This window comes from Hakea prostrata, chromosome 2, assembly GCF_041222555.1.
Source record: "Hakea prostrata isolate BN-2017 chromosome 2, UWA_Hpros_2, whole genome shotgun sequence".
Taxonomy (NCBI): domain Eukaryota; kingdom Viridiplantae; phylum Streptophyta; class Magnoliopsida; order Proteales; family Proteaceae; genus Hakea; species Hakea prostrata.
Genome location: NC_142601.1, coordinates 50,082,408 through 50,100,070, shown reverse-complemented (window position 1 = coordinate 50,100,070; position 17,663 = coordinate 50,082,408). Strand labels below are relative to the sequence as shown.

At 37.0% G+C, this 17,663-nt stretch overlaps 1 protein-coding gene across 1 annotated transcript; it reads left to right on the top strand.

The window, feature by feature from the left end:
• The first annotated feature begins 2,181 nt into the window (after positions 1-2,181).
• LOC149024690 (delta(7)-sterol-C5(6)-desaturase-like) lies at positions 2,182-14,182 on the top strand. The gene is made up of 3 exons (XM_089144896.1): positions 2,182-2,478; positions 3,550-3,855; positions 13,355-14,182. The coding sequence occupies exons 1-3, from the start codon at positions 2,262-2,264 to the stop codon at positions 13,651-13,653; spliced, it is 822 nt and encodes a 273-aa protein (XP_089001022.1). The 5' UTR covers positions 2,182-2,261; the 3' UTR covers positions 13,654-14,182.
• Positions 14,183-17,663: the final 3,481 nt, after the last annotated feature.

Here is a 17,663-nt window from a genome sequence, read left to right as displayed (position 1 = left end):
TCTTCCTCTCGTCCACGTTTCTCCTAACGCTTCTCAGGTCTCCGCCTCTCTCGGTCCCCGCCTCCTGTCTCTCCGGTCTCTTCCACCACTCGTCTCCATCTCTGCCTCCCGCCTCTGCTCTCCGTCTCCTCTTAAACCTCTTGTTTTTTTGTCGGACAATCAGATCTGGAGTTTTGGCTTCGAACTGTTTTTGTTTTTCCGGCCATTCTCTCTCCCTGGTTGCAGCATCCTTTTTCCCTTTCTTCAGTTTTTTTTTTTTTTTTTTTTATAACAAACAATTTCTTTGGTTGCAGCGATCGTTGGTGAACACCGCCGAGAAACTCCAAATCTGGATACAAGTCTTTCTGCGGCAAGCTTGAACGCCTTTACGGCAGAGCCGGATGGCAGGTCTGACCCTCATCCGCACTTTTGATGTTACCACTGCGACAACCGAACGATTTTTGTGTCCGCCCTTGAGGCGTGTTGTCTGTCCGCCTTTGAGGCGTGTTGTCTGTCCGCCCTTGAGGAGTGTTATGTGTCCACCCTTGAGGCGTGTATTTTGTTCCCCTATGTGGGTGCCGGTGCTTATTTGGTGCTGTATTTGTTGCAGCGTTATTTCTAAGGGTATACTGGGCTTGACCCATCCCTTAATCAGGATGACCCTGTCTATTGCATGTATGACAGTTTGGTCACTTTCCGCTCCTTGGTTCGGTGTGAATCTTGTGTTTTCATGCAAATGTGTGTCTGTACTTTTCTTTCTTTAATGAATGAAGTACTGCTTACCAAAAAAAAAAAAATGAATAGGACTCCTAATTTAATCATTGCCTTTAATTTACAATTCAATTCTTCCATTGATATCCTTGCATTTTCTTTCTCTCTCTCTTTCTTTTGGAAAAATAATACTTTACTTAAATTAAAAAACTTATGCTCTTAAATTTAAAAACCTTTGGAGTATGAAGACCCACCTACATCATCAAGCAACATTGGCCAATGGATACAATTAGGAGGCGAGCAAGAAGAAAAAAATGAATATTCTTGAGATTCAACTACTTGAACCATTTGATGATCCATAATATTATTGGCTTCTCTCAAAAATAAAAAAACTTGAGATGGGCAAAATTCAAGAATTGACAGCTACAGCCAATGGTAGGATAGTCAAGCGGTTAACAATCCAACCTCCCATGGGGAGGTCTTGGGTTCGCATCTATCCAGCGACACATATTAGTACTATTCACCCCCCATAATACCAACTCGCCAGCTCCAAAAAGAGTTGAGCTAATCTCCTTGCATCATTGTAAAATCTTTAATCTCGAGGGGTGGTACACCTATCACCACTGTATAACTAGGAAACAACATTTGCATTCTTAAAATCGAGAGAACACATCGACATTTTCTCCACTTGATATAAATTATTATATGATGGAATGGAAGCACGACTTCTATCAAGTTCAGTAACACCTTGCAATGGGTTATTTGACAATCGCCAACTTAAACACCGATTACTTTTTGCTTCTAAGTTTCTTTCAACTGCATATAATACCCAGTATCATTGTCAGTTTTAGCTGCAAATGTTATACTTCCAAGCAAGAAGATACGAGAAGGGATAATAATTCCATATTATGAAAACAATAAGTAGGGATAAATTTAGTATTTTTAAATATTTATTGTGTAATGACATCATCATTCAATTCCAATCTTTAATGGCAATGGTGCATTCGTAACTAAATTTCTTATAAGAGTAACATCTGTAAATGATTGTAAATCTAGGGGTCTTATATATAATTTTTTCTTACTAATTAGTTTGTTGAGGTCTATGCTAAACTAGACATTTAGGTACTCTGGTATGTACACCATTTTTTCATTTAGGCTTTTGCTCTCTTAACGCTTTTAAATCGTATAATAAAAATAGAGCCTTGAATAACCTCACTGAAATTCTATTTTTTATTTTTACTTTTATTTTTATGTTTATTGGAGAGTCCAGTGTCCACCACTATTCTATGGTGGGGAAGGGCTCGGGTGACATTGTTGTTCCTGAACGAGAAAAAGTGACAGATAGGCCCACGGAGCTATGCCTATATTTCGTTGTCAACACCAAACAATATTTAACAATTAACAGTCTTAGGCGCCATTCACCGTTCTTTAAGCCTAGATTGCTCACCCACTCTCCCTGGCTTTCGAATCTTTCTGCTGTGCTGTGTTGAGTTGTCTTTTGCGCCGTCTTTGGAATTTCCGGCGGGATTCGCCGGTTATCTGTGGCTGTACGGAGATTCATCCATCTCAGAATGGAAGACTACTTGAAGCTTTTCGTCGACGAAACCAGCTTTTTCAATCGCATTGTGTTGGGAAGTCTTCTACCTGATAATCTATGGAAGCCCCTTCCTCACTTTTTCCAGTCTTGGCTTCGGAATTACATCGGTGGAACTTTAGTTTATTTTATCTCCGGGTTTCTTTGGTGTTTCTACATATACTACTTGAAACGAAATGTTTATGTTCCCAAAGGTATAAATATTTCGCCAGTTCTTTTTAAATTTGGTTTGCTGTTCTCTTGATCTTTGTGGGCCTTGTCAGTGCTCTCATTGTCGTTATAGTCGAATGCTGTTGATGTTTGATTCTGGAAGATTTCGATCGATTTATTTGTTTGTTTAGTTGGTTGGTCATTTGATTCTGTGCTGCTAGATGGATTGTTGATTTCTCTAATTTTCTTTTGGGTAATGTTCCATGGGTTCTATTTGGTCTGATTCTTACTTTATCTCTGTATGCTGTCTTTAGATTCAGTTGTTTTGTAGGATTACGTTGGCAGATCTTACAATTTTTCCAATACATTTCCAACAATATGCATGTTATGCTTGTTGTGATCATTTTACTATTTTTTCCTTTGGGTTGGCCTTTTGCGGGGCCCGGGGGGAGTTCATTTTTCTGTACTTCGTGTACTGTGTGGTGACCGTTATGTTTGTTTTCGCCTCTTTCAAACATCAAAATGATAGTATCAAACCGCTTTGGCAGGTTTCGTGAATATAAGGTGTGATATAAACAGTGGACATCAGAGAGTAGTTGGGAGACTTGAATAGTGATAATATAATTATGTTTTCAGCCTGCCGTGCCTCAATGATGTAGATCCAAATTTCTGAGGTTGTGTTGCAGACTTGCACCAACAAGACCCTCATGGACCATCTCAGCTACACTATGTCCTATCTGAGCATTTCATAATCAAGATTGGGTTTTTTGTCAGTATAGTTTATTGCAGTGCAGAACTACACTAATTTAGAGTTGAACACCGCAGTATTTTGAATATCTCAGCTTATTATGCAACTTTTTCCTCTGAATTTGGCATTACCATGATTTGCTAGTTTCTGCTGCTATGGTAACCTTTGACAAGTAAAAGCAGAGGGTCAAATTTTTCTCTGTTTTCTTCCACATCAATTGAGATAACCAATTACTTCTTCATTTTTTGTCTTTTAGAAACATTAGTACTGGATTTTTATTTTTTAATTTTTTTTTTTTGAGAAACAATGCTTTTTGTTTTTTACCTTACGTTGAGATTTTCTTAGAGATGGGATGTTCTTGTTGCAGATGCCATACCTTCAAACAATGCGATGCTTTTGCAAATAATTGTTGCAATGAAAGCCATGCCCTGGTACTCTGCTCTTCCATCAGTTTCAGAGTACATGGTCGAAACTGGCTGGACAAGGTGCTTTCCAAGAATAAATGACATTGGTTGGCAGGCCTACCTTGTCTACTTTGTGGTTTATCTTGTATTTGTTGAGTTTGGGATTTATTGGATGCATAGAGAGTTGCATGACATAAAACCTTTGTACAAATATCTTCATACAACGCATCACATTTACAACAAGCAGAACACACTTTCTCCTTTTGCTGGTACGTTCTATTGCCTACCTAATTCATGTGTCACCTGTTATTCTTGCCTGTTTAAATTGATATCTAAAGTTACTGTGCTGGTTTATGTTGTTAAGTCTTCATTCTAGAGTTGCTGTAACATGTGGTTATGTGGTTCATATGAAGATACTTATGATTAAACTAGCTCAACCTTGAAGACTGAAATTCAGAAAGAAAAAAAGAAAAACCTTCTTTACTCAGTCAACCTGGGATGACGGAATACATAAAATTGACCTGAAATTTTGCCTTTTGGGTTCTGTGCCATAATTTCCGAAGGCATTCATAGATATCCTAGTAAATGCATTAAATTTTAGACATTGTAGATGGGTTTGCATTGCAGCCTGCGTTTTTAGTGTATGGGGTAATTTTTGTTGGTTTATGAGCTATTTATCTGTAATCATATCAAATCGGTTAGTTAGCATGGTGTACCCTGACTAACACTTGATTAGTGTTCAATAACACATTGATGTGACTCTCGTGTGCTTTTAAAATGAAACAATTGTGCTCAAAGTCACAGAAATAATGCTAAGAAAGACAAAGAAATTTACTGGAGACCTCCCACATTATAGTAGGGATCCAGCAAAGATAGTTTCCAAGGCAATTTTTGGTTTCTAAATGTTACTCATTATTTTCTTGCCCATGTTTCTAAATGAATTGATCTTAGATGAGTTAATTCATCCATCATGAAACAGTATGGGCTTAAACATGAGTAATTAAGTATTATAGGTACTTCTTTGTACACCATGGTCTTCCTTATCTTTTGGTGGAGTTAATTCATCCATCATGAACCAGGAACAGTATGGGCTTAAACATGAGTATTATAGGTACTTCTTTGTTTCTCTTATAGCTTGTGTCTTGTAGTAGAGCTCCTTATTGTTGTCTTTAATTGTCGCTAATGTGAATTTTGAGAGACTTCATTTCTAAAACTCTCAAAATGCTTTCCAAAAGTCTTATAGTTGGTTTTCTTCTGTTTTTGTGAAGATTATTGCTTATCCCTTTTCCTTGGGTTTTTTGCATTCTTTTTCCTTGGTTAGGGGAAACCCTCATGCCTCGTTTTTTTGCTAGATAAAAAGGAGTGGGAAAAATAAACATGCAGGACCTACATGTAGTTTGGTAGGGGAATAGGAAAGGAAAGGAAAGGATTTTATGGAATAGTTGTACTTGTGGGTCTCACTATATATGCTCAATTTCCCAAAAAGTCTCATTAATTTAGTGGGGCTTTAAAAGGGGGTGGGGTGGGAAAAGTGATATGCTGCAGCAGCAGACAAACTAACTTAAATTAGGGAAGCTTGTCTGCCCACTTTTCCACCCCATTGAACCAAACAAACCATGTTTTTTCATGGAAAATTTTACTTTTTTCCACCCCTTTTTTCCCACCTGACTTCAAATTCAGCAAACAAACGATGCCTCAATGATTTGCTCCAAAGCTATAATAGTTTTTTATACTTTTGCTCTTTGTCTTTATATTTCCTCCTCTGCTCTCCCCCTTTTTTTTTTCTTATGGAATTTCTCATATGTTCTATTCCATGGTAGGTCACCTAACTTCTTAGATTCCCTTTGTTTTTTTTTTTTAAGTCGGCAGTCTGTGTGGGGGGGAGATGGCCCCTGTGAATGTGTGGGGACTAGTCCAAATGTGCATGTTGGCACCCACTAGGGTTAGATTTCTACCTTTCATGGGGGTCAATGGTCATCACACTCCTTTCTATGTCTGGGCATGTTCAGTACACTTCCCCAGCAGAATTTTTCATATTTTGTACCAGTAGTTGTGCCTTTTCTCCACCCAGTTTTTTATTCTTGTTGAGCATGTTACTCAACTTACACAATCACATCTCCATGCATATCCAGAACTTTTGCATACACTTTCTGGTCCTAAGGCATGTCTAATTGTCAAATTTGGAATTTCCTTGAACAAACAATCTTCTTTCCAAAACAGATAAAGATTAAAAGAAAAAAATCCCCAAAAAAATTCCATGGCCCTCTGCCAGGCAAACATTTGTTCAGTGGTCACTGCTGTGGATAGAAGTAAGCTTAACAATTATGGTTTGGTTTCGTTGAAATGATCTACTTTGATGAGAAAATATAACTGTTACCAGAAATAGTGATTTTTCTCAATCCATACTTCTATGGTAGTATTCAGGGTAATGTCTCTGTATTTGAAAAAATAAAACAGTACCAAATGACAAGTTCTTTATTAAAAAAATGATTCAAGAGTAGGGAGAAATTAGATGATAAAATTCATATGGATAAATGGTCTAGAACTTACCTGAGTTCAGCATTGAGGGGGTGGAATAGCCGCTGAAATACGAACTTATCCTAGTAGAACTAGGGGAAGCAAATGCTAATAGTTAGGTCCATTGAAACAAAGATCAGGAGTCAGAATTATATCGAGTCTTATTCGGATACGTGCTAATGATGCCTTCGTTTAATGGCATTTACTGATAAATTGGTCAAACAAGGAAAGTCGAGACACTAGTTCCAGATGAGATTCCGATAGAATTGTTGAAAATCTAGGAGGTTGTGTGTTTTATTGGTTAAAAAACTTTGTCTAATGAGATTATGAACACACAAAAGATGCCAAATGAAGGGAAAAGTATTGTAGTTCTAACCTAAAAAAGTAACGGTTATATCTAAAGCTGCAATAACTATAGAAGCATAAAGCCAATGACACACTATGAAAATTTGTGAGAAGATTATTGAAGTCGATTCTAGAAAAGCTTCATATCTTGGTGAAACAATTTGGCTCTATTCAAGTACATGTACAATAGATTCTATCTACTTATTGAGGAGGCTCATGGAGAGATATAGAGATGGAAAAAGGATCTCTATATGTTCTTTCTTGACCTGGAAATAACTTACGATTGAGTCCCTAATTTTCTAATCCAGCATGTTCAAGTAAAATGAGGGTGTTGAGTAAATGTATGGATTTAATTGAAGATATGCATATAGGCGTGGTGGCTTGTGTGAGATCTATGGAGGTCAGGACAAAGAATTCCCAATTACAATTAATTTACATAAGGGACAATTCATAAGCCCTCGTCTATTGTGCTTATCATGGACAGATAACCAAGAGCATTCAAGAAGAGGTCTTATGTTGTATATCTCTGCAGATGATATCATTTTCGTGGGTGGGACAGAAGCATGTATTAATGCTGAGTGGAGGTCAACCTTGAAAACCAGAGACTTTATGATTAACAGATTAAAGATGGAGTGTGATATTTTAGTTATACTCACTCTTAAGGAAATATCATTATTGATGGTCCAAGACCATACATATTGATAGATAGAACTGTCATTTATTTGCTGAATAGACAGATCCACCGAAAAAATCATTACCATACTTAAGAGGGCTGCATGGAAGATGATGAATCAGAGAATTAACGTGGATGGATGAAGTAGAGAGGTGTGTTTGGAGTGGTCCATGACTCAACAGGACTGTTGTATGACTGGTCACTATCATGTATATGGTGGAATGTTGGGCAGTTAAGAAGTGTCCTATCAAAAGTTCTGTGTACCAGAGGTGAGAATGTTAAGATGGACATTGGCAAAGTAGGAAGGGTAAGGGAAGGAATGAACATATTAGAGTTGATTTAGGAGTTGCCTCAATCAATGACAAGTCTGAGGTAGTTTTTTTAGTGGCATACTGGTATTCACATGTTCAACAGAGGCCTAGGGACACACCCATTAAGGAGTAATATGATCCCGATTGAAGAATCTAAAAGAGGTAGGTATATGCTTAAAATAACCAGAGGATAAGTTGGATGGACAGGCGTCGCCTATGTCTTGTTCCAAGAATGACTTTAGATATAGCCTATTGGTGGCCAAGGATCCAAATTGCATATCCATTTACCTTTGATTCTCCTGATCTGTTGTGTCTGTTCCTCCCTTTTTGTCTGTCTTCTATTTGTCGTTTTTTCCCCATTTTTCATCTTGTTTGCCACTCATTTACCGTTTCATCACCCCACCTTTGATGAGAAGAAATGAACAAAGTCAAACCAAACCAGACAGCAACAAAAACAAAATTAGTCTTCCCCATCTTAAATAAACTTGTTAGGAAACAAACAAATAGAGTTTTTTTTTTTTTTTGGGGGGGGGGGGGGGGGTGGAGGGGGGAGCTGAGGTTCATCTAGGCCAATTTGCGTGCACCTGGCCTACATCATTAGGGGAGATGCCTTGGCGAGAGTCAAACCCACAACCTCTTCACTAAGAGGCCTGGGTCTTACCGCTAGAGCAACTTTGCATTGGCACAAATAGAGATTTTATGTGGCAATATATCGAACATTGTGGGCAAAATCTTCTACTCACAACTTGGCTGCAAATCACATAATAAACAACATACACCATTGGCATGCACATAATACAAGCAATTTTAATGTGGAAAACTTCTTCGGTGTGTAGAGGAAAAACCACGGGGCTGTGGTCCACCTAAAAGTCCACTAGTCACCAAATAAATGGGCCAACAAATGCCTTCTCTAGATGAAACTAGAGGGCAAACATCAACAATCATCAAGAATAAAAATTCTTGGTATATACCATCAATTATATGAATTCCAAAACAAAGAAATGAAGAGAAACTCAAACAGATATCTTCAAAATCGAGGCACTAGTGACGTCCCACTGAATTAGACGGCTAAAATGCGCAATCCATCCATTGAGTTATTGAGTAAGAAGCCACGAATTTGTTGTCCAAAAATTAACTCGATCGGACACCGAATGACCACCCGATGAAGCAATTGATCAAAACTGGGATTCACTTTATTCTTCTTTATGTTTAGGATTGTCTTTCTTTATCTTTTTTCAATAGCAAATGAAAATTAAAACCACTTTTGGAGTCCTGTAAAAGAAACATACCCTTCCATATGGGCTTCAACCATATGGGCCTTACTCAGAAAATGATGAGCCATCCTCCACATGGAAGGAAACCTAAACCCAACAAATCGGCCCTCTTGACTATGTGGAGGGATTCGTCAACCTAACAATTGAACAATAAACCTTAAGGTTCTCATTTGGTAAAGCCTTTGTTAACATGTCAAAATCATTTTGATCAATATCGATTTTTGAATTTCTAATAACTTGGAATTCAACACATCCCTAACCCAGTGGTATCTCACATCAATATGCTTCGATCTAGCATAAAAAGTGAAATTCTTACCAAAGTGAATAGCACTCTAACTGTCGCAAAACAATACGTATTGATCTTGCTTAAAAGCAAGCTCTTAAAAAAACTTTTTCATCCATAACAACTATTTTACAAGCTTACTTTGCTGCAATAAACTTTGCATCAGTAGTAGAAATAACAACACACTTCTATAATCTTGATTGGCAATGCCACAGTACTAGCATAAGAAGTAATTAAGTAACCTGAGGTAGATTTCCTAAATTCAAAATCTCCAATCATATTTGCATCTGTGTAGCTAATCAAAAGTGGTTTATCACTTCCAAAACTATGCCTCAAATCTTAAGTACCATGAAGATATCTCAAAATGCATATGACAACATTCTGATGTTCTCTTCTTGGATTTGAGAGAAAGCGACTAACTACAACAATAACATGAGTTATATCTGGTAATGTGTAAACCATGTCATACATCAAACTACTCACTGTGGAGGCGTACAAAACTCTTTCCGTGTCTTACTTTTCTTTTCAGGTCTTCCCTTTTGTTCAACGACTCCAACCTGTTTATACCTTGAAGACAGAGGATCAATTGCTTGATGTTTTCAAGCAATTTCAAGTTCACTTGAGAGAGAAACTAGAAAGAAGTTAATTTGCACAGATAATGGGGGAGAGTATAGAGGGCCATTTGATGTTATTGTAGAGAACAAAGAAATCGATATTATAAAAACACACCTCTAAAATCTCCTCAATTGAATGGTTCGGTTAGAAGAATGAACAGGACATTGGCAGAGAGAGTCAGATGTTTGATAATTTATATATATAGGGTTGGCAAGATCCTTTTGGGGTGAGGCTTTGAGTACAATTGTATGTGTTTTGAATCTAACACCATGTGTTTCCCAATAGTTTGATGTTCCACTACAGTTTAAGCACTAAATAAAGTCCTTCCATAGCTAAGAAAAGGAAGATGTAGAAAAAATTCCCTATGGGCTTGCAGTGGGTAGTTTAATGTATGCTATGATTTGCACAAGGCTAGATAGATCTCATGTTGTTAGTGTAGTTTGTCGCTTTCTCTTAAATCCAAGAAGAGAACATTGGAATGCTATCAAGTGGATTTTTTTATTTCTTCATGGTACTTTAGATTTGAGGTTTGGTTTTGGAAGTGATAAACTTCTTTTGATTGGCTACACAGATACATATATGATTAGGGATGTTGATTTTAGGAAATCTACCGTAGGTTTCTTGATTACTTTTTCTGATGGTGTTGTGGCATGCCAATCAAGATTACAAAAGTGTGTTTCTCTTTCTACTACCAAGGCAAAGTTTATTGCAATGACAAAATCTTGTAAAGGATCAATGTGGATGAAAAAGTTTTTGTAGGAGCTTGCTTTTAAGCAAAGATCGATATATTATGTTCCGTGACCATCATAGTGTTGTTCACCTTGGTAAGAGTTCCACATTTATGTTAGATTGTTAGATTGAAACATATTGACGTGAGATACCATTGGATTAGAGATATGTTGAATTTTAAGTTACTAGAAATTCAGAAAATCCATATTGATCACAATGGTTCTGACATGTTAACGAGGCTTAACCAAGTGAGAAGCTTGAGGTTTGTTGTTTGATCGTTAAGTTGGCGAATCCCTCTACATAGTCGGAGGGGGAACATTTGTTGGGTTTTGGGTATCCCTCCATGTGGAGAATGGCCCATCATATTTTAGGAAGGCCAATATGAAAGGGTATTTTTGTCTTTTGCATGACTCCAAAGGTGGTATTAACTTTTGCTTGCTATTAAAGAAAGATAGAGAAGCAAGAGAATCCCAAAAATAGATAAGGATAGAGTAAATCCCATTTTTGAGAGGTTTTGCCGAGTTTTGATCAACTACTTCGTTGGGTTGTGATTCAATGTCCGATCGAGTTGATTTTTAGACAGCAAGTTTATGGCTTTTTGCTCTTCAACTTTAATGGTTGGATTGTACATTTGAGCTATCAAACTCAGTGATTGGGACATCAATAGTGCCTCTGTTTTGGTGACATCTATTTGACTTTTTCTTGCTTTCTTCACTCTGGAGTTCATATGAATGATGGTGTGCCAAGACTTGTTATTCATGACGATTGTTGATGTTTGCTGCTAGTTTTATCTAGAGAAGGCCTTTGTATTTCCATTTATTTAGTGATTAGCGGATTTTTGGTTCGATTATAGTCCCACGGTTTTTCCTCCAGACCAAAGAGGTTTTCCACGTTATTGCTTGTGTTAGTGCATTTCAATGAGTGGATGTTGTTAATGATGTGATTTGCAGCCAAGTTGTGAGTAGGATATTTTGCCCACATTGTGTGGAGGATATATTGCCACATAAAATCTCTATTTGTTTGTTTCCTAACAGGTTCAACCAAGAGGGGGAAGACTAATTTTGTTTTTTTTCTGTAGTCAAACAAAGTGTGGTTTAGTTTGACTTTGTTTGTTTCTTCCCATCAAGTTTCATGTTTAGACCTTGGTTTTCCCTATCTTTTCTATTTTTCCTTTTTGGATCCATGTAGCAGACCCCATTCAGTTGGGTAAGGCTGAGTCATTTTTGTAATTGATCCTGATCATAGGGTAATTAAATCAGCCAAAACAGATTCTTATTCCCAGCCAATTGACTCAGAGTTTAGAACAGTAATACAACAACATATAGGAAGAATATAGATTTTTAAGTACAGGATTTCCTCTTACAGTCCCAAGGTTGGATCACATTTTTGATCGGATTGTTGTTGTTGTTGGCTTTTACAGTCCATCGTTGTCTAATCAGTCTTTTAGTGGCGTGTTTTAGTCCTCTTCTCATTTCTGAGAAAAAATTAGTCATCGTTTCAGGTACAAGATAACCTCATTGCTGCCTGGATAATTAGAGTCCGTCGCCTAATCCCAGCACAACCCATCTGCAAGAACGACCCTCTACCAACAAACCTTTGACCCAAGGCTATCCATTGATTTACTTGGCATCTTGGTCCATATTGAATTCCAACTACCATTTTTCCATATAACTAGCAGGTCTGGTTTACTTCAATCAAGTTCTTTGAGGTTGGTGAAAATTTGGAGAAGTAATGGCTGGATTGTCCTAATCAGATTTTATGCAGAAAAACAAAAGAAGTCTTGCATATGAGTGTCAACTTAACTGCAGAACTAGAACAGAAACTAACAGAAGATGAATTGCAGAATATTAATTAAAACAGTAAAAGATAATGCCAGAATAACTAAGACACAGAAACATGTGGGCTTCACACTACAAGGTGGTTGGGCAGATCAAACCTTACTAGGCTGGATCAAATGCAAGGATTCCTTTATCACGCATTGAGATTCTTCACCATTGGAAAAGAAGGGCAGGGAAGCTTTTCATTAATCAAAAATTGTGTACAGTTTTGGGTTGCCCTTCCAAAAGGTGAATAAAAAACTGTTTCCTACACTAAAAAGAAAAGGCCGAGCCCATTCCTTAACTAATAAGGTGACCTAACCTGGGGAGGGAATTTGAATTAACAAAGAATTGAAGACACTAACTGAACTAATTCCTTACGCCTATCCTCCACCCATAGTATAGACACATTAAAATGGCTTGCTACAAAGGTTCTAATAAATTAAGCCTACTTAAGTGACTTAACTGCATCAGAGGGCCTATCTATTTTCGTTTTTTAATCATCTGCCTTCTTCTACCAGCTATTAGGTTTCAGCATTTTGTGGTCTTTTTTTTTTTTTGGTCAAGAAACTGAAAGCATTTTGTGGTCAATTTAGGAAATCAAGGTTTTTTTTGATTTCTCACTTGCATTGCCCAGGTCAATGTATTAACATCTGACGTAACGTTTTCAAGGTGTTGCCAAGGCATCCTGGTACCTCAGTCACCTGGGTTGCCTAGGTTGGCACATAGGTCACCTTCTTGCTGTTGCTTTCCTTTTTTATCCTCTGCACCTCCTAGATTTGCCTAGGTGCCATGACAACTATGAATCCAGCTGGAAACATTCCTAATAAGGATCCCCATTGTGAAGAGGACTGGATTTTTTACCCCCGTAAAATATCACGATATAATGCCTAATGGTGACCTTGGGTGTATCCATGTGATGGGAGACATCACATCCAACTCATTGGTTGAAATTTTTGCCTCACACAGACTGGAAGTGCCTAAAATGTGTTTCAAATTTTTAATATTAACAAGACACCACTGGATTCACCTTTATATTGTTTTATATTCTTGTCAGATTTGAATTTTGATCTGTGAAGTAAATGTGGGTTATTTATCAAATAGATTCAGCGATGACATTTTAACAATCAATCAAAACCTTCCTTGTTGTACTTGTAACTGTATTCCTGATGATTAATAACAATTGTTTGATTCTTTGTTTCAGGTCTTGCATTCCATCCACTGGATGGGATATTACAGGCAGTGCCTCATGTTATAGCACTCTTCATCATTCCAACCCATTTCCTGACTCACATTATTCTCTTATTTATTGAAGCTGTATGGACTGCAAACATTCATGACTGCATCCATGGCAAGGTGTGGCCTGTCATGGGTGCTGGCTACCACACAATCCACCATACTACATACCGTCATAACTACGGCCACTTCACTATATGGATGGATTGGATGTTCGGTACTCTGCGTGACCCAACTGAGGACGACTCACCAAAGAAGGTGATGTAACAGACTTGCCTGCCATGGAGATTTATTTTCATCCCCTTTCTCTTCGGCTCTGTGTTATCTATCGTGCTTTGATTAAGAACTAGCCCTTTAGATTCAGTTGTGTTGACCTTGTCGATCTCTTCATTTCATAGAATGTTTTCTGATGTATATGTGTGTTCAATGTAGAATGTATGTTGATTTCTGGACTTAAAAGGAAAACATAGGTAGGAAGCCATGTTTGGTTGTCATGACATGGATAGATATAAAAAAGAGAGGAAAAAGAACATATTTCGTACCATATGGTATTAAGATTTTATGATGTTTGGATTGAAAAGGGGGCTAGGAGATTCTTATGTTGATTTTTGAGTTTTGTCTTGGGAGCAAAAATGTTACAGGCAACTCAAAAAGAGTGTCTTGCCATTGTGCTTGGAAATCTACTTCTTTTGTTATGTCTCAAAAATCCCCTCCCAGTTTCAATTTCTGCCCTTTCCCACACTACTACTCACCATGGCTGAACTGAAGGAAATAACCAGATATGGGTTTCTCTGGTACATGAAATGAGCTAAAGATAATAGGATGGCACATCCGCCTAGAGAGCCATTCCACTCATGCTGAGCCTTTTTTTTAGGTTTACATTTAATACTTGTTATTAATTTGGAAACCTCACAAGTACACCTTTGCTTCCACTTATGGGTATCAAGAAATATCTTCGCTTAAATTCTACAATAATGTCCCTACCCTTAATTTCATAAAAGTGAATAGAGAAGCATCCTTTTAACTCATTTTCTTACTTTATTCAAATAGAAACCTCAAAAATCTGAACATGTATTCATACTGAGGTCATGTCCTACTTTAGGCTGCATGGGCCCTAAATTAGCTAATCCCTTTTCTTAAATATCCTACCATAGGCTAAATATAGTAGTTGGAGGATGATTTATTTATTTACTTTTTTTTTTTGGGTAACGAAGCTTTCATTAAGACGGAAAAGTCGAGGAGGTAGAAATACAAATGTTTTGAAACCAGGGAGTGGATATAGGTCAAGTAGTCGAGCTCGTCTCTGACTTGGCCTTCTTGGCTAGGAGATCCGTAATAGTGTTAATCTGCCTAGGAATATAGAGGAAATTACACTCCTTCAATTGCCTTTATTGCAAAGCCCAATCATTATGGGCATTCTACAAACTCCATAACATATAGATGCTCAGGCTCGGGGCCGGACCCGTTGGACCGGAGGGCCAGGCCCCCTCCCGGTTTTGAAATTGAAATATCCTTGTTTTTCCTTACTCTCATCTTTAAATGTGAAATCCCTATTTGGCCCCCTCCAAAATTAAAAATAAAATTTAAGATAATATGTGGGTACAATGTCTTCTAATCTTTATCTAATGATTATCATTTCCCTGTTTTAAGGTAAGGTTAAATTCTAATTAAACTAACTCCGTCCTGATTTCTCCTTTATATTCTCTCCTTTTTCTTTCTTTTATTCTCTCTGTCTCCTCTTTTTTCCTATTTTCTCTTTTTTTTCTCCCGTCTCACAAATATTGGTGTTGCAATTTTGATTTTCCTAATCTTCTTCCTCGGTTTCCTCTCTCTTTCTCAAATTTTCCTTTCTCTCTCTCTCTCCCTCCGTTTTCTTTATTTACCTTTTTTAATGTCTCTCTTATATTTTTTTGATTGGGGCCTCGTGGGTCCCCTTGGCCTCTCTTGCCCCCTCCCCTGTTCTCCCGCTCGGCTGGTATACCTCCTTGTGTTTGAGCTCGTATCAAACTGGGCTTGCATTAACAACTCAAGCCACCACCTCACCACAAAAAGTGGTTCATTTGATAACCATCTGAAGCCCAAAACGCTGCTTAAACCATGCTGCCTTCGCAATCTCACACTCAAATAAAAGGTGGGTGGCAATGGCATCCTCTGCTTCTTTTCCAAACCTGCAACATGCTGCTGCTGGATCAATGTTAAAGTTTCTCTCTTCATTGATAATGCAACTTCTTTGACGAGCTAATATTGGGTTGTCAATTAAAATTCCAACGATGTTGAAATCAAGAATCTCTTCATTTGTTGTTTATTTTTTAAAAAAAGTGATAGTTTTAAATTAGGGGTTGGAGACTAACCTCATTGTTTATAAATACAAAGATAAACTTTTGATATTGATGTGAAAGAGATGTCTAGCACTAAAAATGACATTAGACTTTGAATGGAGTTGGAATTCTTGTGCTGTCTTTACATTTTTTTTATCACATTTTTTGAAGGGGGATTTATTTTTAATTCACCTTATCAATACTTAAAGATAGGTGTGATAAAAAAATATGAGAAAATACAATCCTCTCTTAAAAATCCCAACTCCAACATTGCACCTCACAAATGCTATCCATAGACTTCAACTAAAATATGTCAAAGTGGATACTTGATAAGTCATGTGTTTCTTCTCTATTGCGAAAGCCTCCAATAAGCAAAGTACATTGGGACCTGTGGACATTAAATGTTTACAGAAAGATATTTCAAGAAATAAAAAGATTGTATGCCAAAGTTGAAGATGTGAATTTCATGTTAAATAAAATTTCATTTCTCTTTCTTTTTTATGAAGTCCGGTGGGATTTTGAAGAAGAGTGGCATGAGAAACTTTACTTTGTTATATAAGCTAATATTTACCCTAAATCATGAAGATTTGTCTCCCCATTATACGAGTTGTCTCTCCATTGTGCCGCCTTAACTAAATTACCTCAACTCTACTAAGTCAAATAGACCGTCTGTTAGAATTTATAAAACAAAAGATGGTGAGATCAGCTTTCACCAAACATCATCCAAAACAAATGTCAATGACACTAAATGGCTAAATATATTATATTATCAAATGATTAGTTAATAACTAATGCATTATTTTTATTAAATCTAAATAATTATTAAGTGACATATATTCAAATAATGTCAGTGACACTTCATGGCTAAGTACATTATGTGTTTTCAAATGACAAGCTAATGACTAAGATATTATCCAATTAAACCCAAACAAACTATTCACCTATACTCAAATTTTTGAAAATTCTTAAACGCGTTAATTGCTATCATTGACTAGTCATCTCTCTCTCTCTCTCTCTCTCAAATCTCAAACGATTTGAAGAACACCTACAAATCAATTCATTTTCATCAGATATAATAAATGAATTGTGAAAAAGACAATTCCATTGGTATATCCGATTGTATTTTACCAAAGACACGTATAGAAGATGATGAGAAATAATCAACCTTATCGGTCACATCTTTCCATCAACGTAATCAAATAGTTAACTTTAATGAATTACGATGTTATAAATTTTACAAGCAATACACACCATGAAGTACTGGTGTAGGTCACTTTGGCACTTTTGTTAATTATAACTACTTCGCTATGGTCATATATATATACATATGAAATCCTATTGCACTTAGATTAGTGTAACCTCGGTGTGACTTGATCAAACAATTCCCCCCATTATGAATATTTAATGTAAAGAATAATTTTTCTAGGATATAAGTTATAATAATTATTTTGATATCATTTTTTAATGGATTTCGTATACCTCCCGTAAGAGTTTTTAAAATTTTAGTACACGAAGTACATAAACAAAACAGCCAAGTCAAACGGACGAACAAGGAACAACACTCCTGCCATTGAAGAAATAAACAAATATCATCCAACGCGGTGTTGATTTTTCAACTATTTTAGTGAAAACAATATCATTGACCAAAGTCTTGTTAATTTAATTTGCAACTAATCTAGTGTTCAATGATCCCTTACAGCTTCTTTCGTCCTTCCTTCTCTATATAAAATGTCGCCCCTTGTGGTTCGGCGCTAGAGGGTGAAGCCCAGGCCTTGTTGTTGGGCTTTCTCAGGTTAAATGGAATTCAAGATGTCTGGATCACTATGAAATCGGACTGTGCTGAGTTGGTGGACTCATATTCCCCCTCCTCTTGACTTTTGTAGTGTTATTGAGGATGTGAGAACCACGCGGTCTGTCTCAAATTTGGAGATTCACCTTACTACTAGAATAGTTAATTTT